The 23,078-nt window shown below is 44.0% G+C and overlaps 1 protein-coding gene and 2 long non-coding RNA genes across 7 annotated transcripts; 2 read left to right on the top strand and 1 right to left on the bottom strand.

Moving 5' to 3' along the window:
- The first annotated feature begins 1,013 nt into the window (after window positions 1-1,013).
- On the top strand, window positions 1,014-9,335 carry LOC147271947 (uncharacterized). 5 transcript variants are annotated; one of them, XR_015115914.1, is made up of 8 exons: window positions 1,014-1,711; window positions 1,873-2,015; window positions 2,154-2,578; window positions 2,697-3,098; window positions 3,194-3,272; window positions 3,434-5,397; window positions 5,560-8,113; window positions 8,363-9,335. It is a non-coding gene; the product is annotated as an uncharacterized LOC147271947 (long non-coding RNA). The 5 variants fall into 5 exon arrangements; XR_015115924.1 differs by having other exon boundaries at window positions 2,111-2,578; XR_015115954.1 differs by adding an exon at window positions 8,202-8,287 and having other exon boundaries at window positions 1,873-2,578.
- A 4,025-nt stretch (window positions 9,336-13,360) lies between these two features.
- On the bottom strand, window positions 13,361-14,545 carry LOC147271946 (uncharacterized). The gene is made up of 3 exons (XR_015115822.1): window positions 14,426-14,545; window positions 14,039-14,341; window positions 13,361-13,618 (listed from the first exon to the last, which is right to left on the bottom strand). It is a non-coding gene; the product is annotated as an uncharacterized LOC147271946 (long non-coding RNA).
- Window positions 14,546-15,296: 751 nt separating this feature from the next.
- LOC147271945 (uncharacterized) lies at window positions 15,297-21,354 on the top strand. Its single transcript, XM_086204177.1, has 2 exons — window positions 15,297-15,456; window positions 18,152-21,354. Exon 2 carries the CDS (start codon window positions 18,532-18,534, stop codon window positions 19,606-19,608), a length of 1,077 nt encoding a protein of 358 aa, XP_086060303.1. The 5' UTR covers window positions 15,297-15,456; window positions 18,152-18,531; the 3' UTR covers window positions 19,609-21,354.
- The last annotated feature ends 1,724 nt before the right edge of the window (window positions 21,355-23,078 follow it).

Here is a 23,078-nt window from a genome sequence, read left to right as displayed (position 1 = left end):
CATCACTCTAGCATCATTTTGCGGTTCGTAGCAAACCTCACTACATCACTGTAGCATCATTTTGAGATTTGTATCAACTCTCACTACATCATTGCCACCTCATTTTGAGGACCGTAGCAACTCTCACTACATCATTGCCACCTCATTTTGAGGACCGTAGCAACTCTCACTACATCACTGTCACATCATTTTGAGGATAGTCGTAACTCTCGCGACATTACTGTAGCATCATTTTGAGATTCGTAGGAACTCTCATTTCATCACTGTAGCATAATTTTGAGGTTCGTAGCAACTCTCACCACATCACTGTAGCATCATTTCATAGGTAAGTAGCAACTGTCATTACATCATTTTAGCATGATTTTGAAATTACTATCAACTCTCACCACATCACTCTAGCATCATTTTGAGATTCGTAGCAACTCTCATTACATCACTGTAGCATCATTTCTTAGGTATGTAGCCACTCTCATTACATCACTTTAGCGTGATTTTGAAATTACGATCAACTCTCACCACATCACTGTAGCATCATTTTGAGGATCGTAGCAACTCTCACTACATCACTGTCGCATCATTTTGACATTTGGAGCAACTCTCATGATATCACTGTAGCATCATTTCTTAGGTTAGTAGCAACTCCCATGACATCACTGTAGCATCAGTTTGAGGTTCGTAGCAACTCTCACCACATCACTGTCAGCATCATTTTGATATTAGTGTCAACTCTCACTACATCACTGTAGCATCATTTTGAGGATAGTCGCAACTCTCGCGACATTAATGTAGCATAATTTTTGAGATTCGTAGGAACTCTCATCACATCACTGTAGCATCATTTTGAGGTTCTTAGCAACTCTCACCACATCACTGTAGCATCATTTCTTCGGTAAGTAGCAACTCTCATTACATCACTGTTGCATCATTTTGAGGTTCGTAGCAACTCTCAGCACATGACTGTAGCATCATTTCTTAGGTAAGTAGCAACTCTCATTACATCACTTTAGCATGATTTTGAAATTACGATCAACTCTCAGCACATGACTGTAGCATCATTTCTGAGGTTTGTCGCAACTCTCATTACATCACTCTAGCATCATTTGGACATTTGTAGCAACTCTCATTACATCCCTGTAGAATCATTTCTTAGGTTTGTAGCAAATCTCATTACATCACTCTAGCATCATTTTGAGATTCGTAGCAACTCTCATTACATCACTGTAGCATCATTTTGCGGTTCGTAGCAAACCTCACTACATCACTGTAGCATCATTTTTTAGGGAAGTAGCAACTCTCATTCAACCGCTTTAGCAATATTTTGAAATTACTATCAACTCTCACCACATCACTGTAGCATCACTTAGGTTTGTAGCAACTCTCTTTACATCACTTTAGCATGATTTTGAAATTACGATCAACTCTCACCACATCACTGTAGCATCATTTCTTAGGTTTTTAGCAACTCTCATTACATCACTGTAGCATCATTTTGAGGTTCGTAGCAACTCTCATTACATCACTGTTGCATCATTTCTTACGTTTGTAGCAACTCTCATTACATCACTGTCGCATCATTTTGAGGATAGTCGCAACTCTCACGACATTACTGGAGCATCATTTTGAGATTCCTAGCAACTCTCATTACATCACTGTAGCATCATTTTGAGGTGTGTAACAACTCTCACCACATTACTGTCGCATCATTTCTTAGGTAAGTAGCAACTCTCATTACATCACTGTTGCATCATTTTGCGGTTCGTAGCAACTCTCACTACACCACTTTAGCATTATTTTGAAATAAGTATCAACTCTCACCACATCACTGTAGCATCACTTCTTAGGTTTGTCGCAACTCTCATTACATCACTTTAGCATCATTTTGAGGATCGTAGCAACTCTCACTACATCACTGTCGCATCATTTTGAGGATATTTGCAACTCTCACCACATCACTGTCAGCTTCATTTTGAGATTCGTATCAACTCTCACGACATCACTGTAGCATCATTTCTTAGGTAAGTAGCAACTCTCATTACATCACTTTAGCATGATTTTGAAATTACGATCAACTCTCACCACATCACTGTAGCATCATTTCTTTGGTTTGTAGGAAATCTCATGACATCACTCTAGCATCTTTTTCTGATTCGTAGCAACTCTCACCACATCATTGTAGCATCATTTTGAGGATCGTAGCAACTCTCACTCGATCACTGTCGCATCATTTTGACATTTGTAGCAACTCTCATCACATCACTGTAGCATAATTTCTTAGGTTAGTAGCAAATCGCATTACATCACTCTAGCATCATTTTGTGATTCGTTGCAACTCTCATTACATTACTGTAGCATCATTTTGAGGATCGTAGCAACTCTCACCACATCACTGTGGCATCACTTCTTAGGTTTGTAGCAAATCTCATGACATCACTCCAGCATCATTTTGAGATTAGTATCAACTCTCACTACATAACTGCCATCTCATTTTGAGGATCGTAGCAACTCTCATTACATCACTGTCGCATCATTTTGAGGATAGTCGCAACTCTCACCACATCACTGTAGCATCATTTCTTAGGTAAGTAGCAACTCTCATTACATCACTTTAGCGTGATTTTGAAATTACTATCAACTCTCACCACATCACTGTCAGCATCATTTTGAGATTAGTATCAACTCTCACTACATCACTGTAGCATCATTTTGAGAATCGTTGCAAATCTCACGACATCACTGTCGCATCATTTTGAGGATAGTCGCAACTCTCACCACATCACTGTCAGCATCATTTTGAGATTAGTACCAACTCTCACTACATCACTGTCGCATCATTTTGAGAATCGTTGCAACTCTCACTACATCACTGTCGCATCATTTTGAGGATAGTCGCAACTCTCACCACATCACTGTCAGCATCATTTTGAGATTAGTATCAACTCTCACTACATCACTGTCGCATCATTTTGAGAATCGTTGCAACTCTCACTACATCACTGTCGCATCATTTTGAGGATAGTCGCAACTCTCGCGACATCACTGTCTCATCATTTTGAGATTCGTAGCAACTCTCACCACATCACTGTAGCATCATTTCTTAGGTAAGTAGCAACTCTCATTACATCACTGTAGCATCATTTTGAGGTTTGTAGCAACTCTCATTACATCACTGTTGCATCATATCTTACGTTTGTAGCAACTCTCATTACATCACTGTCGCATCATTTTGAGGATAGTCGCAACTCTCACGACATTACTGTCGCATCATTTCTTAGGTAAGTAGCAACTCTCATTACATCACTGTAGCATCATTTTGCGGTTCGTAGCAACTCTCACTACACCACTTTAGCATTATTTTGAAATAAGTATCAACTCTCACCACATCACTGTAGCATCACTTCTTAGGTTTGTCGCAACTCTCATTACATCACTTTAGCATCATTTTGAGGATCGGAGCAACTCTCACTACATCACTGTCGCATCATTTTGAGGATATTTGCAACTCTCACCACATCACTGTCAGCTTCATTTTGAAATTACGATCAACTCTCACCACATCACTGTAGCATCATTTCTTTGGTTTGTAGGAAATCTCATGACATCACTCTAGCATCTTTTTCTGATTCGTAGCAACTCTCACCACATCATTGTAGCATCATTTTGAGGATCGTAGCAACTGTCACTCGATCACTGTTGCATCATTTTGACATTTGTAGCAACTCTCATCACATCACTGTAGCATAATTTCTTAGGTTAGTAGCAAATCGCATTACATCACTCTAGCATCATTTTGTGATTCGTTGCAACTCTCATTACATTACTGTAGCATCATTTTGAGGATCGTAGCAACTCTCACCACATCACTGTGGCATCACTTCTTAGGTTTGTAGCAAATCTCATTACATCACTCCAGCATCATTTTGAGATTAGTATCAACTCTCACTACATCACTGTAGCATCATTTTGAGAATCGTTGCAAATCTCACTACATCACTGTCGCATCATTTTGAGGATAGTCGCAACTCTCACCACATCACTGTCAGCATCATTTTGAGATTAGTATCAACTCTCACTACATCACTGTCGCATCATTTTGAGAATCGTTGCAACTCTCACTACATCACTGTCGCATCATTTTGAGGATAGTCGCAACTCTCGCGACATCACTGTCTCATCATTTTGAGATTCGTAGCAACTGTCATTACATCACTGAAGCATCATTTTGAGGTTCGTAGCAACTCTCACCACATCACTGTAGCACCATTTCTTAGGTTTGTAGCAACTCTCATTACATCACTGGAGCATCATTTTGAGGTTCGTAGAAACTCTCATGACATTACTGTAGCATCATTTTGAGGTTCCTAGCAACTCTCACCACATCACTGTCGCATCAATTATTAGGTATGTAGCAACTCTCACCACATCACTGTCAGCATCATTTTGAGATTCGTATCAACTCTCACTACATCACTGTCGCATCATTTTGACATTTGTAGCAACTCTCATTTCATCACTGTAGCATCATTTCTTAGGTTGGTAGCAACTCCCATGACTTCACTCTAGCATCATTTTGAGGTTTGTAGCAACTCTCACTACATTACTGGAAGCATCAATTTGAGCATCGTAGCAACTCTGCCTACATCACTGTAGCATTATTTCTTAGGGAAGTAGCAACTCTCATTACACCGCTTTAGCATTATTTTAAAATTAATATCAACTCTCACTACATCACTGTCAGCATCATTTTGAGATTAGTATCAACTCTCACTACATCATTGCCACCTCATTTTGAGGACCGTAGCAACTCTCACTACATCACTGTCGCATCATTTTGAGATTCGTAGGAACTCTCATCACATCACTGTAGCATAATTTTGAGGTTCGTAGCAACTCTCACCACATCACTGTAGCATAATTTCTTTGGTAAGTAGCAACTCTCATTACATCACTGTAGCATCATTTTGAGGTTCGTAGCAACTCTCACCACATCACTGTCTCATCATTTCATAGGTAAGTAGCAACTCTCATTACATCACTTTAGCATGATTTTGAAATTACTATCAACTCTCACCACATCACTCGAGCATCATTTGGACATTTGTAGAAACTCTCATTACATCACTGTCGCATCATTTCTTAGGTTTGTAGCCACTCTCATTACATCACTTTAGCATCATTTGGACATTTGTAGCAACTCTCAATACATCACTTTGGCATCATTTTGAGGATAGTTGCAACTGTCACGACATTACTGGAGCATCATTTTGCGGTTCGTAGCAACTCTCACTATATCACTGTCGCATCATTTTGAGGATAGTCGCAACTCTCACGACATTACTGGAAGCATCAATTTGAGCATCGTAGCAACTCTGCCTACATCACTGTAGCATCATTTCTTAGGTAAATAGCAACCCTCATTACATCACTGTAGCATTATTTCTTAGGGAAGTAGCAACTCTCATTACACCGCTTTCGCATTATTTTAAAATTAATATCAACTCTCAGCACATGACTGTAGCATCATTTCTTACGTTTGTCGCAACTCTCATTACATCACTCTAGTATCATTTGGACATTTGTATCAACTCTCACTACATCACTGTAGCATCATTTCTTTGGTAAGTAGCAACTCTCATTACATCACTGTAGCATCATTTTGAGGTTCGTAGCAACTCTCACCACATCACTGTCTCATCATTTCATAGGTAAGTAGCAACTCTCATTACATCACTTTAGCATGATTTTGAAATTACTATCAACTCTCACCACATCACTCTAGCATCATTTGGACATTTGTAGCAACTCTCATTACATCACTGTCGCATCATTTTGAGGATAGTCGCAACTCTCACGACATTACTGGAGCATCATTTTGCGGTTCCTAGCAACTCTCACTACACCACTTTAGCATGAATTTTGAAATTAGTAGCAACTCTCACCACATCAATGTTGCATCATTTTGAGGATCGTAGCAACTTTCAATACATCATTGTCGCATCATTTTGAGGATAGTCGCAACTCTCACGACATCATTGTAGCATCATTTCTTAGGTTTGTAGCAAATCTCATTACATCACTTTAGCATCATTTTCTGATTCGTAGCAACTCTCACCACATCACTGTAGCATCATTTCTTAGGTAAATAACAACCCTCATTACATCACTGTAGCATCATTTTGCGGTTTGTTGCAACTCTCACGACATCACTTTCGCATCATTTCTTAGGTGAGTAGCAACTCTCACCACATTACTGTCAGCATCATTTTGAGCATCATAGCAACTCTCACCACATCAGGGTAGCATCATTTTGAGATTTGTAGCAACTCTCCCTATATCACTTTAGCATCATTTCTTAGGTTAGTACCAACTCTCATTACATTACTTTCGCATAATTTATTAGGTTTTTAGCAACTCTCATTACATCACTGTAGCATCATTTATTAGGTTTTTAGCAACTCTCATTACATCACTGTAGCATCAATTTTAGTTTTTAAGCAACTCTCACTAGATTACTGTCAGCATCATTTTGAGCATCATAGCAACTCTCACCACATCAGTGTAGCATCATTTTGAGATTCGTATCAACTCTCACTATATCACTGTAGCATCATTTCTTAGGTTAGTCGCAGCTCTCACTACATCACTGTCGCATCATTTTGAGGTTTTAAGCAACTCTCACTACATCACTGTAGCACCATTTTGAGGTTAGTCGCAGCTCTCACTACATCACTGTCGCATCATTTTGAGGTTTTAAGCAACTCACCACATTACTGTCAGCATCATTTCTTAGGTTAGTACCAACTCTCATTACATCACTGTAGCATCATTTATTAGGTTTGTAGCAACTCTCATTACATCACTGTAGCATCATTTATTAGGTTTGTTGCAACTGTCATTACGTCACTGTCAGCATCATTTTGAGGTTCGTAGCAACTCTCACTACATCACTGTAGCACCATTTCCTAGGTTAGTAGCAACTATCATTACATCACTGTAGCATCATTTATTAGGTTTGTTGCAACTGTCATTACGTCACTGTCAGCATCATTTTGAGGTTCGTAGCAACTCTCACTACATCACTGTAGCACCATTTCCTAGGTTAGTAGCAACTATCATTACATCACTTTAGCATCATTTCTTAGGTTCGTTGCAACTCTCACCACATCACTGTAGCACCATTTCCTAGGTTAGTAGCAACTCTCATTACATCACTTTAGCATAATTTCTTGGGTTTTTTGCAACTCTCATTACATCACTTTCGCATCATTTTGAGGTGAGTAGCAACTCTCACGACATCACTGTAGCATCATTTCTTAGGTTATTAGCAACTATCATTACATCACTTTAGCATCATTTCTTAGGTTAGTAGCAACTCTTACTACATCAATGGACCATCATTTTTTTTTTTTTTTGGAACATTTATTAGAACAGGTTCCTTGACAGAGTCACACACATCATTCCAAAACCCTATGACAAGGTACTCAATACACAATATTCTTTGCAGGTCTAATTATGTCCACAATAGTAAGAGGGAGAAAAATAAAATAAAATAACATAAAATAAAACAAGGAATAAAAATACCATCCAGCCCAGTTAAATAGAGACAATATTCTCATCTCTCCAAATACATTATAACGGGTGCCCATTTTTCAAGATATAAGTCAGTCTGAAGTCGTAGGGTTGCTGTTATGCGTTCCATGCAGTTTACATCCTTAAGCCTTTGGTACCACTGGTCCAGGGTGGGTGGGTGGTGTTTGAGCCAATTTACTGTGATCATTTTATGTGCAATTAACAGAAGAACCCTTAGCAAAAACACCTGTTTTTTCCCTAAATCAATTATTGATGCTGTACCCAAAGTCAGTTGCTGTGGTTCAATTGGTCTATTTATTTTTAAAATCTCACTTATTTGTCGTTTCACCTCTTCCCAGAATTTTACCAATTTAGGACAGTCCCAGAAGATGTGGGAAAAGTCCCCTGTTATGCCACAACCTCTCCAGCACAGGGGGGAACAGTTGCTGTCGTAACTAGCTATTATCAAAGGAGTTTTAAAATATCTTACTCTTAACTTCCAGCTGAATTCCCTCCAGGCTGGGCTGCTGTGGACCATCATTTTGAGGTTAGTAGAAACTCTCACTACATTACTGTCTGCATCATTTTGAGGTTTGTAGCAACTCTCACTGTATCACTGTAGCATCATTTATTAGGTTTGTAGCAACTCTCACTACATCACTGTAGCATCATTTTGAGGTTCGTAGCAACTCTCACTACATCACTGTAGCATCATTTTGAGGTTCGTAGCAACTCTCACTACATCACTGTAGCATCATTTTGAGGTTTTAAGCAACTCTTTTCCCAACTCAACCAGACCAAGAGATTAATTCAGAGATGTGGCAGTTAGTCCAGCTGAAGAAAGGCTTTCGGCCTGTGAGGCCTAACACCCCTTTTCAAAGCCTGAATTCAAATGGCCACATGTTCTTGAACAAAGGGTTGTAAAAAGGGGTGATGATTCTGGCCACGGCCCCCACCCTCCAAGAACCTGTGAGTCAGTCTGACCGGAAGTTGCCTGTCAAAATGCTATTGGCTGAGAGCCAGTACCATCCCACGAGAAGTGACATCATCTGTCTCACACATAAAAAATTCAGTGCGGAGAAGATTCTTTCTCTTCGGTGGTTTTCTTCTCTTTGGTGGTTTTCAGCGTCTTCAGAAGGTTCAACCTCTCCAGTGGTCTTCAATCTCTCTGGTTCTCCACTTGGACCTCAAGTGGGCAGTGCAGTGATGACAGAGACTCCAGAAGGACACCTCTCTGCCTCCTGTCACAGCATCCAGAGAAGCCACCGTCGAGCCACGCAGTCCGCGTGAACTGGTCCCTGGTGAAAGAAAGCTCATCCCAGCTTCTTCATCCTTCCCACCAGTAACTCCAGCTGACCCTGCAGGCTGCCCCGCCGCCGCTCTGCTGCCCTCCGAGTTGAGCTGAACTGCGCTCCGGAACATGGAAACTGAATCCCTTACCGCTCCACCGGGTCAAGTAAGGATTCCCTTAACGAGGCATTTTCTGGGCAGAGAAATAGCTCAGTGTGTTGTATGATGTTTGTGAATGCTCTGTTTATGTGACGAAGTCCTGTAATTAGCAGAAATTACATAGAATTATACATTATTTATTGATGTTAGTTATTAATAACCGTGACCTCTCAAGAAGGTGTTACCGGTTATTAATACTGCACAAGTGTGTTAACACACACATTTTTGGGTTTACCTTTGTCCTCTCTCTCTTTCTCTCTCTCTCTCTCTCTCTCTCTCTCTCTTGCTAAGCGCTACGCTGAGTTATTAACATTCCATAAGTTCTACCTCCACGGTGCTAACTAGCGGCTAGCTGGCCTCAGCTAACTAGCCTAGCTGTTAGCCTCGCTGTGACGCGACGTGGTTGCTAGGCAACCAGACTCCCCCCCCTCCCCTTCCTTACTCCCTCACACACATGTTTACACACACACACACACACACACACATATTATCACTTGTGTCTTTTGGTTAGATAACAGTTGTACCAACGTGTTGCTGATTGATTGATGCACTGTGTTAATAAATATATTTTTATTATAAGAGAGGAGTCGTAGTGTCTTTTGTGTACCAACTTGTGGTCACGTGTCTCAGCAATAGCAGTGCTTTGATCTCATCCTCCAACATCAGAGCTGTCCCTTGGTCGTTAATGTTACAGAATATTGACTGTTAGTAGATAAACTCTGTTAGAGACTGGTAACTGTTACAAGTTTGGTCGTATGTTAGTTTCCCTGAACTCATCAGGGTGGTGCCCCGAATAATTAATATTAATATTATTTATTAATTTATTTATTAATTGATAATTATATTCATAATTATCAATTATCATTATTTTTGACCAATTCGCTCTTCAGCGCACAACATAGGTCACCGTGACTCAGCCTGCAGCAGTGAGATCTGCTCCAGGAGCCTCCGTCTCCCTCCCATGTTCAACCAGTCAGGATGTTTATAGTGGGAACCGTTTATCCTGGTACCAGCAGAGAGAAGGAGAACCTCCTAAACTTCTCATTTACTGGGCCACCTCGAGAACATCAGGGACTCCAGCTCGTTTTTCAGGCAGTGGATCAAACTCTGGCTTCACTCTGACCATCAGTGGAGTTCAGGCTGAAGATGCAGCCGTTTATCACTGTCAGAGTCTTCACAGCATCAACAGTCAGGGGGTGTTCACACTGTGAAAAACCATCGTACAAAAACCTCCCTCAGTCACACTGAAGTGAAACTGAACTGACTGCTGCAGCTGGGAGCTGCTGACACACACACACACACACACACACACACACACACACACACACACACACACACAGGCTTGATGAGAAGAACTAGAACTAGAAGAACTAGGATTCAGATTTTCTGCTGATGACGTTGTGATCTTCATCACCAATTCTTCATCCTGATTGTGGTCCTTCATCAGATTAGCAGCTTCTCTCTGATGATGTCACTCACATCAACTGTGCTTCTGCTTGGATTTTCAATGAACTTCAAGAAAAACCAGCAGCAGCAGCAGGGAGGGACGACTGGACCCTGCAGAGAGAGACTGAGCAGCTCTAAAAGGGACAGGAGGCTGAGACTTCTGCTGCTCGTCCTCACACGACTCTGCTGAGGAGACTTTTGGAGGAAACTCGTCTTCGGTCTCTCATTTCTCTCTGAGCTCAGTAACCATAGCAACCGAGAGGCATCGCTGCTGGACCGTGACAACAGACGGTTTCAGAACTAAAGATAAGAAGAAGAGAGAACTCACCGTTCCTAAGTTTCAACAGCCAAAATAAAAGCAGCTTTGGAAAGTTTGAAAAACCACCAGAATGAACACTTGTTGGTTCATCTGGTTTGGTTTCACTGAAGCCAAACACAAGATCCAGATTCTCATGATCTTTGTGTCTGCCTTGACCAACGGTGTGAGAGAGAGAGAGATTTTTAATTTTTTAAAATCAGTTTTATTTGCTGCTCTTATATATTAAAGCATTTCACTGTGTACTTTGAATGATCACATTCTCAACAAAATCACCCTTCCTTTCAATCAAAAGATCAGTTTATAGACACTCATGCTGAACGATACACACATGGACCTACACAGACATGAACGTATGTACACACACACACACACACACACACACACACACACGTTTTATCTTCTGCAGGTTCACCAACAACAGCTTGTCGTCTTCCACAGGACTCAGGACTCTCTGGTGGCACCACACATTTCTAAATGAGTCCAAATCTCCTGATATTTGATGAAAGCTGAAGTCCAGCTGGATCCTGGATCCTGGATCTGATGAGTTCCACACACAGGAACAGAACCCACCCTCCTCCTGCAGCTCACATACACCACCATCTTGGCCTGGACCAGCACAAAGAATACTTTTTACTTTTGAGAGTGAGGTTCCCATACATGGAAATCTAATATTTATTATACTGCAGTATATTTTCCAATATACTTTGATGTCTGAACTCTGACTCTGATGTCATTGGTGCTGACTGAATTCTACCCCCTGACAGACTGAAGGCTCCTATTGGTGATGTCATCATAAATATATGAAGGTCTTGTTTCAGTGTCAGGAACCAATCAGAGCAGCCTTCTCCTGACTAAACAGCTCTACTCATCAAGCCCCTGACCCCAGACTCTTCTTGGTGAACTGATCAGAGATCAGATTAGTAGAGAAGCAGTGACACAAAGGGAAACTTCCTCATTCCCTGAACGCAGCTTCATCAAACAGAGCAATGCTAACTGTTCACCTGCAGTAGTGATGTCATCAGGACAGGAAGTAGATCAGACATGGGAACTTTGACTCAGATCAACCAGGGAGGGAGGAGTTATCAGAGTCTGATTGTGCTGATGAATCATCAGAACTCTCCATCACGCCGTGGTCTCAGCGTTGGACCTGAAGTCCCAGGCTTCAAGGGTTCTCCCCAAACTCTCAGGGTGGGTCTGACCACATCTGAGCAGGACACCATGAACAGGCTACATGAGGACATCTCAGTGTCAAATCTGTCATTTCCTGCTGCCAGTAGGTGGCGCTGTGGTCACTGCTGACCTGTAGATGTGTTCAGACTGGGATGTTGATCAAACCTGGAAGTTTCAAACAGACCTGACAGGTGGAGAGGATTCAGAAGAGTTGAAGCTTCATTTTAGTTGGAGCCTGAAAATGAGGTGAGACTGAGGGCTCCCAGGAGTTGCAGGTAGGTGCTGCCCCCTAGTGACCCAATGGAGAACAACATGTAATGACGTGAACGTTCTCCATTTTTCCAGTTCTTGACTTCGTTCATCCTCCAACTTCTTCAAGCTGGAAGAGAGTGAGATCATTTAAAGTAGAGAGTCAATAATCAGCATCTCATCACTCATTTGTTCTCTGGTGGTGACCTCACGACTCAGCAGTGTGACATCACACATTTCGCTGATGTCATCCTCAAGTGTGTCACTCAGTTCATGCAGCCTTCATTGTTTTATTTTATTTTTTCCTTTCACTTTGATCTTCACAAAGACAAAGTGCGCCTGATGGAGGCACCACTGACAGAGTGGAATGTTTCCATGTTGCCATGACAACGTGAGGCCCCTCACCTCCTCTGTTCCTTCTGCCGGTCGGCGTCAGAAGAGCAAGATGGCTGCTTCTCCATCTGGGTGGATGAGCAGCTCCTCCCATCTCAGGCAGACGCTCCCTGGCTGCATGTCAGCAGCTCCTCAAAGCTCCTTCTGGTTTCTTTGCTCTCCTGATGCTGCGCTGGTGGATTTGTCCACCTCTCATTCTCCAGGGTTCTCAGCCTCATGTTCTCCCCCTCCTGTTCCAGCTCCTCCAAGTTTCCAGTGGAAGTTTGGCTTTTGTTTGCTACTTTGTCTTTTCTCCTCTGTTGGTGCTTTGAGTTCCTTTGTTGTTCTTTGTCTTTTCATCATTCAAGCCTCCTTTTGTTGAACGCTCCTCTCCCCCGTCTGTATTTGGGTCCTGTTCTCCTCCACTTTGGCCGAGAAGGCGGCCCAACAAGAGTCACCAGTGATGTCACAGCTCCTGGATGCCCCGCCCCTTCATCTGGTGCAGGTTGTGTGATGTCACTGAATCCCACTCAGACCAGACCAGTCAGAGATCAGTGTTTGTGTCAGTGATGTCATCGCTGCTGACATCACAGCCCTCCATCCATACACGCCAGACTGAGGTGGAGGAGGTGATGTTGGGGTTTTCAAGGTCTTCGTCATGAGTGGGAGGGGCTGAGCTGGTGAATGATCAGCTGACCAGGTCTGGGCTCAGTTCAGATGTTGAGCCACTGCTGACTGCCATTTGTCTGAGGAAGACCCAACGTTCCCCTCAAGAAATGGAGGGCAGTTTTTAGTGCAGCGTTCATTCTGGTTGGAGTTTTCCTTTCCTTTGCCCTGCACCTCTCTGGTGGGGAGGTGCTCCCTGTTGACCAGGACTCAGTGGAGAAGACTGGACCAGGACCTTCACTGGTTCAAGGAGCACCGAGGCAAAGGGAGGCCCAGACCAGCAGCCAGGGTGACCAGTTTGAAAAGCTGCTCCTCTTCCATGCTGACTTGTTGGTGTCTCCTCTTTTATTCCTGAGTGATTTTAATCTCAGCTCTCTGAACCTGAATGGAGCAGAACCAGGAAATCATTGCAGGAAATCATGGAGGAGAAATGAATGAATGAGACTTCCAGTCAAACTGAGACAAACGTCCAGGTTTGGTCATCAAAGATATCTGACATTCATCAGTAGACTGACAAAGATGCTCATTATTATTGCAGCAGATTAAACTAGAGAATAAAGAGGGTCTCACTTTGGAAAAAATATTGCAGGATATTTTTGTTTTATCAGAGAGGCTTTAATGTCTGTCTTTGATGTCTAAACTCTGACTCTGATGTCATTGGTGGTGACTGAATTCTACCCCCTGACAGACTGAAGGCTCATATTGGTGATGCAGGTAGGTGCTGCCCCCTAGTGACCCAATGGAGAACGACATGTAATGACATGAACGTTCTCCATTTTTCCACTTGTGAGATAAAAATACCTCACAGCAAGAAGGTTCCAGGTTCCAGTCCCGGCTGGAGCACAGGATCTTTCTTTCTGTGTGAGTCTCCATGTTCTCTCTGTTCCTGTGTGGGTTCTCTCTGGTACTCCAGCTTCCTCCCACAGTCCAAAGACATCAAGAGGGGACGAGGCTGATTGATACTCTAAATTGACTGTAGGTGTGACTGTGAGTGTGAATGGTTGTCTGTCTCTATGTGTTGGTCCTGTGATGGACTGGTGACCTGTCCAGGGTGAACCCTGCCTCTCGCCTGTAGAATCTGGGATAGGCTCCACCCCCATGACCCTTAACAGGAATAAGAGGAAGACAATGGATGGATGGATATTGGAAACGACTGCAATACAGTATATAAATATTGTAGTTCCATACATGGGAACCTGGTTCTTCTGCTCTTTAACATCCTCCAATAGGAATGGACCGTCTATGACAAAGTATCAATAAATCTATCAAGGAGGAAGAAGAATTCTGATCAAAGAACTGAAGTCAATCTGGAGATCAGTTGATCTCTGGAAGGAGGAGGAGGAGGCATCCTGTGCTTTTATCTCTCTGTTCATGTTTCCTGCTGTGTGTGTGTGTGTGTGTGTGTGTGTGTGTGTGTGTGTGTGTGTGTGTGTGTGTGTCCCAGCTGCAACAGTCAGTTCAGGTTCCTTCAGTGTGACTGAGGGAGGTTTCTGTCCGATGGTTTCTCCCAGTGTGAACACAGCCTGACTGCTGATGCTGTGCCGACTCTGACAGTGGTTCAGTTTTTCTCAGTGGCTTTGTTGCTGCTCTCAGATCAGAATGAAAGTTCTCTCAACTCTGAGTTCAGCCTCCACAACATGGAATCACTTGTTTCTCCTTCCTTTGATCAAATAGCGAACGCTTTTGGACGAGGAGGGAGGAAACCACGGCGTTTCACTGCTTTACATTTAGAATCTCACGCCAAGCCGGAGAAGCAGGTCCTGAATCAGTCACGTGGTCACTGTTGGCTGGCGAGGCTTCGGACGTCACCACATACGTCATCAATACGCGCTTCACAAAACGAGAAGAAGAAGCGGGAAGCTTTGAACACAACGAGGAAAGAAGGAGAAGTCCGTGAAGCCCCGGCCTCGGTCTTTGTCTCCTGAAGGCTGAGTGGCGCCGGTAGAACCTCAACATGTGCGCCGCGCAGCTGCTGCGGGTGTCGGTCCAGGAGCGGATCCTCGCCGCCGCTGAAGACTTCCTGCTGCAGCTGGGAGAAGGAGACTCAGCGGCTGGAGTCCCGGTGCTGAGAGCGCTGCTCACCGAGCGGCTGGCGGCGGCCGCGGAGCAGATCGTGGCTCTGCTGGAGGAAACCGTGGCGGAGTACGAGCGGGAGAACCGCCGGCAGAGGTTGCTGCTCGATGCCGTGCTGAAGCCCCGAGTCAGGCTGGACAGAGCAGGTGAGTCCCGCAGGGACCTGCTGGGCCCAGAATTCAGTCCAAGAAGTGGAGCTGCAGAGGCCCTCAGAGAGCATTGTAGGGGATTTTAGGTGTAAAAAGCCATTTCCGGGTTGTGTGTGAACGTCTGAAAGGTAAAATGTAAAAATTCAAAGGTCAAAATCAAAGGGTAAACTAGTTTTTCTGTGGATTGTTGTCCAGCCTTCTTTTGTAGTTTTTACCCTGTCCTGTTCAGCAGCAGCATCCATGTTCCTGGTGCTTTGTTGGACTGAAGCAGTTCTACTCTGTTACGGAGGAACCTGATAAACTCCTCCTATCACCATCTGTGTTGAACTTTATTAGGAATGTGTTGGTTCATTGATGAAGCTACCGGACTGAGGCTCAGGAGAGGACAGGAAGAGAGAGCAGGGACAGGACAGGGAGGACAAGGGGGGTGGGGGCAACAATAGGAGAAAAACAAACAAACAAAAACCAGTAACAACAATAACAACAGAGATTTATCGAGAGTTCGATCGGAAATTCTACTGGTCACCAAGAGACAAACTATAAAAATAGACCAGAGAGAGAGAGAGAGAGAGAGTAGAGCCAGCAGGTATTTCTTCTCAGAGTATTACAGTTCTACAACACAGAACAACAGAAGTTATCAGTCGAGAAAAACTCTCACTGACCTGTCTTTGTAGCCAGAGAGGCGTGTATTTTGAGACCAGATGTGTGTGTGTGTGTGTGTGTGTGTGTGTGTGTGCTACGGTTTGTCTTGAATGCAGTGGGTAGCTGACTGTAGCTGATGTGGGGGACCAGAACATCACACCCCCAGTCCAGGATAGCAGGCAGGTCAGGACCAAACCACCAGGGCACCCAGAAACCCCCTGAACACAGGGAGCCCCAGGAACCCCACCCCCCAGGCCACAGGCCCAACCCAGGCCCGCGCTGGTGCAGTTAGCAAAAGGGGCAGCAATGGACTCACTCCCCGCCCCAGCTGCCCCCCCATCCCAACATGGGTGCAGGGTGTGTGTTGTGCGTGGGAGTGTAGATGTGATGGTGTGGATGACTAGAATGTAGTTAAAATTCAGGGAGGCACCCGGGGCGTGGGAGCGCCGCCGGTTGCTTGTTTGTGTGCCATTTATTCTTTTTTATATATAAATATTAATATTAATATTGGCCCAGACGTTATGTGTGCCAGAGAGCTAAGTATTTCCTGTGTAGGTGTTTTTTGTGTTGTGTTATTTTTTGATGGCGCCATGAGGATCATGAAGTGAAAGAAACAAAGACCTGACGCATCAGTGGATCTCAGGAATCGTCATTCCAGGGCTGGAACCTGAGGTGTGAGTCACTGTCAGTGGTCAATGTTAAGAACACTCCCATTGACAGGCATCAGAAGCATGTTACCATTGGACTGAACCAAGACAAGACCAAGCTGAGGGGACATTCACACTGTGTTGCTAACTCCTGCTAACTGAGGCGTGTGTGACAGGCTGGCCCAGCATGCTGTGCATGTTGGTGTCCTTGTGTCGTTCTTCTGTAGGCTGCTACGGTGCTACCTTGTTAAAAGATGATCCTGTAGACTGGAAATTATATCAGCCCATTAAAAACAACCTTTTTTTCTCCACTGCCCCGTTGGCCTGGGCTGGACCGGCCATTAGGGAATCATTCCACTTCTCCCAGTGACCAGCACCTCCCTGGCTGTGAGTGTAGGTGGGCTGACATGTTTAGCATCGGTACAGGTTCCCTCTGGTTCTAGGGACTGAACTCTCATTCTCCTACAGGGTCTCATTCTAGAAATGAACATTCTGACCAGCAGATGTGATCATGAATGGACAAAACCATTCAGCAGAGGGAACCTATGACCTTTGACCTGGGTGACACAACGTTGATCCCAGCATCTGAAGCCAGCGTTTCTATTCCCAGTTTGCTGACTGGTTGTCAGTAGCAGGATGTCTCTTTTCATTGAGTTGATTTCTGTTTCTGAGAAATTGAATCAAGAATTGTCCCACTTTTCCCAGTGGAGAGGACGTCACTGGACCCCACACACTGACCAGGACACTGGGAGGCGGTACTCCTGCTAATGCTAGCCAGCAAGTGTCTCCTGTCTTGTTGTGTCCATAATCTGGGTCCTTGTGTTCTGACTGAGCAGGAGTGGAACAACATGGAAGTGTTTAATAGTTGATGGTGATTTGGTGTTTTTAGAACCGTGAAACCTCACCAGGCTCAGGACCTGCTGGGTGCCATCTTGGCTGCTTCCTGATCAACATGTAGGTGGCGCCGTCAGGTTTCTGGGATGCATCCCTGCCGCCGCCATCTTGCTGAGACCCTCCAACCTGTTCACTGGATTGCTACTGCTTTGGGTATTTGTGTGGGAGAGAAACACCAATACTAAGTAACAGGGGTGGAATCATTGACTCTCTCACGATTCGATTCCGATTTTTGTCCAGTTTGCTGACTGGACACATTAACATTCCAACTCGTGAATGTGATTATGAATGGACCAAAACCATTCAGTAGAGGGGACCAGTGACCTTTGACCTGGGTGACACAACGTTGATCCAAGCATCTGAAGCCAGCGTTTCTGTTCCCACTTTGCTGACTGGTCGTCAGTAGCAGGACGTCTCTTTTCATTGAGTTGATTTCTGTTTCTGTCTGTTGCTCCGCTGTTTCAGAGTCAAATGAAGAGATTTCTGATGTTGCTGTTTGTGTCCTGCAGATGTGGAGCAGCTGCTGGTGATTAAAGAAGAGGTTCCCCCTGAGCTGCAGCACCCAGAGCCCCCCCACATTAAAGAGGAGTGGGAGGAGCTCTGGACCAGTGAGGAGGGAGCGCAGCTTCAAGGGCAGGAGGAGGCTGATTTCACCACGTTCCCCTTCACTCTGGTCCCTGTGAAGAGTGAAGGGGACGAAGAGAAACCTCAGTTCCCACAGCTTCATCAGAGTCAAACTGAGGAGAACTTGAAAGAAGAGTCTCTGAGCAGCAGCCCAGTTCATCCTCTGAAAACAGAAGCTGATGGAGAAGAGTGTGGAGGACCAGGACCAGAACCAGCCAGCAAGGTAGATCCAGATCCATTTGTACAACCTGAGACTGACGACCAGATGTCAGACTCTTCTGAAGCTGAGACTGAAGTCAGTGAGGATGATTGGGTCAGACCTGATAACACGGCCACCTCTGAGCACAAGGAACCCCTTGGCTCAAGGAGGAATTTGTTTCAGAAACTGAGCCCAGGACAGGAAGTGAGTCATTGCAGCTCAAAAGAGCAAAAAGTAAAGACTGAAAGAGGATCAGAGATCATCAGGAACGTGACCTTTGGTCCTTCTGAATCTGAGACAGAAGTCAGTGAGGATGAGCGTCCCTTTAGGTGCTCAACATGCAGTAAAGGTTTTAATTACAGAGGTGGTTTGGATATACACATGAGAACACACACTGGGGAGAAACCATTCACATGCTCAGTTTGTGGAAAAAGATTCTCTGTCAGGGAACATTTGAAAACACACATGAGAACACACACTGGGGAGAAACCGTTCCCCTGCTCAGTTTGTGGTGGAAGGTTTTCAGAAAAGGGATATCTGCATAGACACATGAGAACACACACTGGGGAGAAACCATTCCCGTGCTCAGTTTGTGGCACAAGATTTTCAGAAAAGGGGCATCTGAAAAGACACATGAGAACGCATACTGGGGAGAAACCATTCCCATGCTCAGTTTGTGGCACAAGATTCTCAATTAAGGCACATTTAGAATCACACATGAGAATGCACACTGGGGAGAAACCACATCCCTGCTCAGTTTGTGGCAAAAGATTCTCAGTTAAGGGAGATCTGAAAACACACATGAGAACGCACACTGGGGAGAAACCGTTTCCCTGCTCAGTTTGTGGCGGAAGGTTTTCAGAAAAGGGATATCTGAATAGACACATGAGAACACACACTGGGGAGAAACCATTCCCGTGCTCAGTTTGTAGCACAAGATTTTCAGAAAAGGGGAATCTGAAAAGACACATGAGAACGCACACCGGGGAGAAACCATATCCCTGCTCAGTTTGTGGTAAAAGATTCTCAGTTAAGGGAGATCTGAAAAGACACATGAGAACGCACACTGGGAAGAAACCACCTTTGCAAGAAGTGGCTTTGAAGCATGACAAGAGTGGGGGACGCAGGTTGAAGGCCAAATAATGAATTTATTTAGTGAAAAGAACGATAAACCAAAATTGAACTCAGACAACAATGTGATGTGTGTCAGTAGAGTCAGTGGTGTGGGTTCATGTGTGCATGTGTGTAAGGGAGGTGGAAGGAAGAGATGTTGTCTGCTGAAAATCAAAGTGACAATGGATGAGGAGGAAGAGAGGCTCCTGGCCAGCAAGGCGGGTTCTGTATGTAGAGAGCACCGGGCCCAGGTGCTTCAACTAGGAGGAACGAACAGCCCCCCACCCTCCAGATACCTGCTGCAACACCAGAAACAGCATGAAAGGCACCAGCCACAGGACCTTTATACCCCCCCCCCACACACACACACACACACACACAAGAAAGGGGTCACCAAAGTACCTTAAATGTATTTGTTTAAAAAAAAAAGCCAAAATGATGATTAACCAAACCCCCTCAAACCATGTACATCACCCATTGTTCTGTACAGATGAGGTAAACCTATCAGGAGGTGAACCAGTGGCTGCTCCGGTGGTCCAGCATCTCTTGTTGCAAGATACCGCATTGACCGGTGCACCCAGAAAGCAATGATGTAGGAGGCTAGGAAAAGACAAGAGGAGAACCAGAGACAGGAAAACAGTTCACTATCAATTTCCACACTGAGGAACTCTAGCCAACACGTCCACCACCACTTTGTTGGTCCCCTTCACACAGGAACTATCCAGTATGACTGCAGGAACAGAGACCACCTGACTGGTCTCTGGTTGGGACACTGCAACGAATGAAGGAAGATGAGTGGATTATGGTCAGTGTAGACAACGTGTCTACATGGAGAACAATGATGAGAACACACAGCTGAGAGACATCAGTCTTGCTGAGTTAGTTAACAAAGGAAAAGGTGGGATGACGCAACAGAGAAACTTCCTTTGTCCATCCTGTGTTGTGTGACTGAAGCTGAGGAGAAACTGAAACTAATCATGGTGGTGGAGGCCAGACTTGAGGGTTGTGGGTGTAAAGAGTTTTTGAAAGCAGAGGGGAAAACACATCAGGAAAGAGACAGGATGAAGCTGAAATCATGGAGCCACCATTGGACAGGAGGGTGTGAGGGCTGATCTGATTTCTCTGAGGTCACCATCAAAGATCCACTTGGCACCAAGTACTGATCTTTATAATGAAGTTTTGATCCTGATCAAACACTGAATTGTCTTTTAGATGTGTGAAAATAAATGAGTGGGTGGAGTCTCTGATATCAGTGATGTCATCCAGCTGATGGAGAAATATGGGACATCAGCTGGAGCCTCTGGTGAAGTACCTTTAGTAGTAGTACACATGCAGTATACGCTCAGTACCGGCTCCTACACAGACACAGCGAGCGCTGCTTTAACAAATACATGGTTCCTATGTGAGGGATTGCTTGGATTTCCGGTGTATCGGGACCAGGACTGAAGTTGGTCCCTGACCGTCCTGGAGGGGCGGCTGTAACACAGGATGAGTTTTCACAGTGAAGGTCTTCTTCTTCTACAGCTGAATTAAAGTGTAAACAGCCGTCTACACACCTTTAACTGTCCTTATAAACTTGTCTTTTAATAAACTTTCTGTTCTCTTTTAAAGAGTTTGTTTCCATGTAGAGGCTCTACTTGATCACCACCCTTGTGTTTGACTGTTTGGAGTGGATGTTGTCTACAGACATCTTTCTACTTTAAATAGATTAAAGACTTGTTTTTCCATCTCATGTTGTTCCTGCAATGATTGAAGGCAACAAACAACAACACATTATTTGCCATTTTTCATGTTATTTTGAACTTTTCAATTTTTATCTCAGTTATGGATAAAAATCCTTCTTCTTCCTCTTCTGTGTTTTACGGCAGTGGTTCTCTGAGTTTGAAACTCCACATTAGAACTGCAGCAATCAATCAATCAATCAATCAATCAATGGATTTGGATGGACTTGGCGTTTGTTTTGTCTTGTCTTTTTTTCGTTGTACTTGTGGTCATCATTGTCTCCAATCAGAAAATCTGAGGCTGGGACGTCTTGATGACGCTTGAAGAAAGGAAGCAGGTCTCAGAGGAGTGTGGACAGTGCAGTCCTCAGCTTTCTAGTTCCTGGTCTCCAGCCCTTCTCTCTTGTGGAGCAGCCAGCATCTCAGAGCCTTGTCCAAGACCTGCAGCCAAACTGCACCGTCTGCACCACATTCACCTTTAAAAACTGAGTGGATGTCATCAGGGAGGGAAAATGCTGGAGTTCCTTGTCCTTTGCTTGGATTTGTTTGCTTTTTTTATTGAGTTTGACTCGCTGGAAGAAGACTTGTTGATCCAGGAATGAAGCTGGATTCTTCTGTGCAGAGCATTCATTGAGTTGAAGTGTGGCTGTACATTCAATGATCAGTGTTAGGGTTTCCTCTCCTGTGTTAAGCTGTTGCTCACACACACACACACACACACTGCTGTGTCTGAACACTGAAGCTGAGGAGAGAGACTAATGTGCACCATCTTTTGGGGTTTCTATCTCTTTCCACACACAAATGCAGGCTGGCTCCTGAGTGGTTCACAGCTTTTATGAAGGCGTGTGCTTTGTTGCCATGGAGACCAGAGCTTCACCAGGGTGATGAGTTCTTGAAAGCAGAGTTGGAGTTTGTTTGTGGACTGAACAGTAAACTCCTTTCTTTTGTGGGACGTTTGAATAAAACATTGAAATGAAAATCACTCTCCTTATCGTTTTTGATGCTGCAGTTTTTATGTTTCTGTAGACGTTTGGATTCAAGGATTCAAGGATTCAAGGATCTTGATTGTCAAACCACACATTTCCATGTTGGTGGTACGAAAATTGAACTCTGGTCCCGGGGTAGCAAGAGATAGCATAATAAAGAGTGGAGGACAGAAATAAGGATTTTTAGACAGAAAAGATATTTAAAGAAGGATTTATACTATATCTATATCTATATATATATCTAACTATCTATCTATCTATATCTATATATATATATATATTAAAAATTCAACACAGTTCAAGTGTTTCTAATGAAGCTGAATGTTCTCCTCTACTTTCCTCAGTTGGGTTTCTTTCATGTCCTCCTGAGATCAAAGACAGAATTCTAGGTACAAATAAATACACTATCAAAGCCCCCTGATGACATCATCATCAATTCTGACTTTGATCTGGGGTCTCTTGCTTTCTTGCTTCAAATAAAATCCGTTGTTCCAGGGAAAAATCTGCATACAAACACAAAAACAAACACAAACACACACACACACACACACACACACACACACACACTCCCAGTCACTAACCCATATTGTCACCACTTAAACCACCACTGGAGTATTGACAGAGATTCCACATGTTGGTCAACCAGAGAAGCTCCAACTGGTGAAGGTCATCCAACCCTGCATGAAGGTCAACCTCCATCATCTGCTGCTCCTTAGCAGGGACTTAGCTCCAATGGTAGAGTGCTAGCTTAGCATGTGAGAGGTAGAGGGATCCATGCCCTCATTCTCAGAAT

Source organism: Aulostomus chinensis, chromosome 1 (genome assembly GCF_037954235.1).
Source record: "Aulostomus chinensis isolate RoL2024-O1b breed Wild chromosome 1, RoL_Achi_v1.0, whole genome shotgun sequence".
Taxonomy (NCBI): Eukaryota; Metazoa; Chordata; class Actinopteri; order Syngnathiformes; family Aulostomidae; genus Aulostomus; species Aulostomus chinensis.
This window is presented reverse-complemented; position numbering and strand designations above follow the sequence as displayed.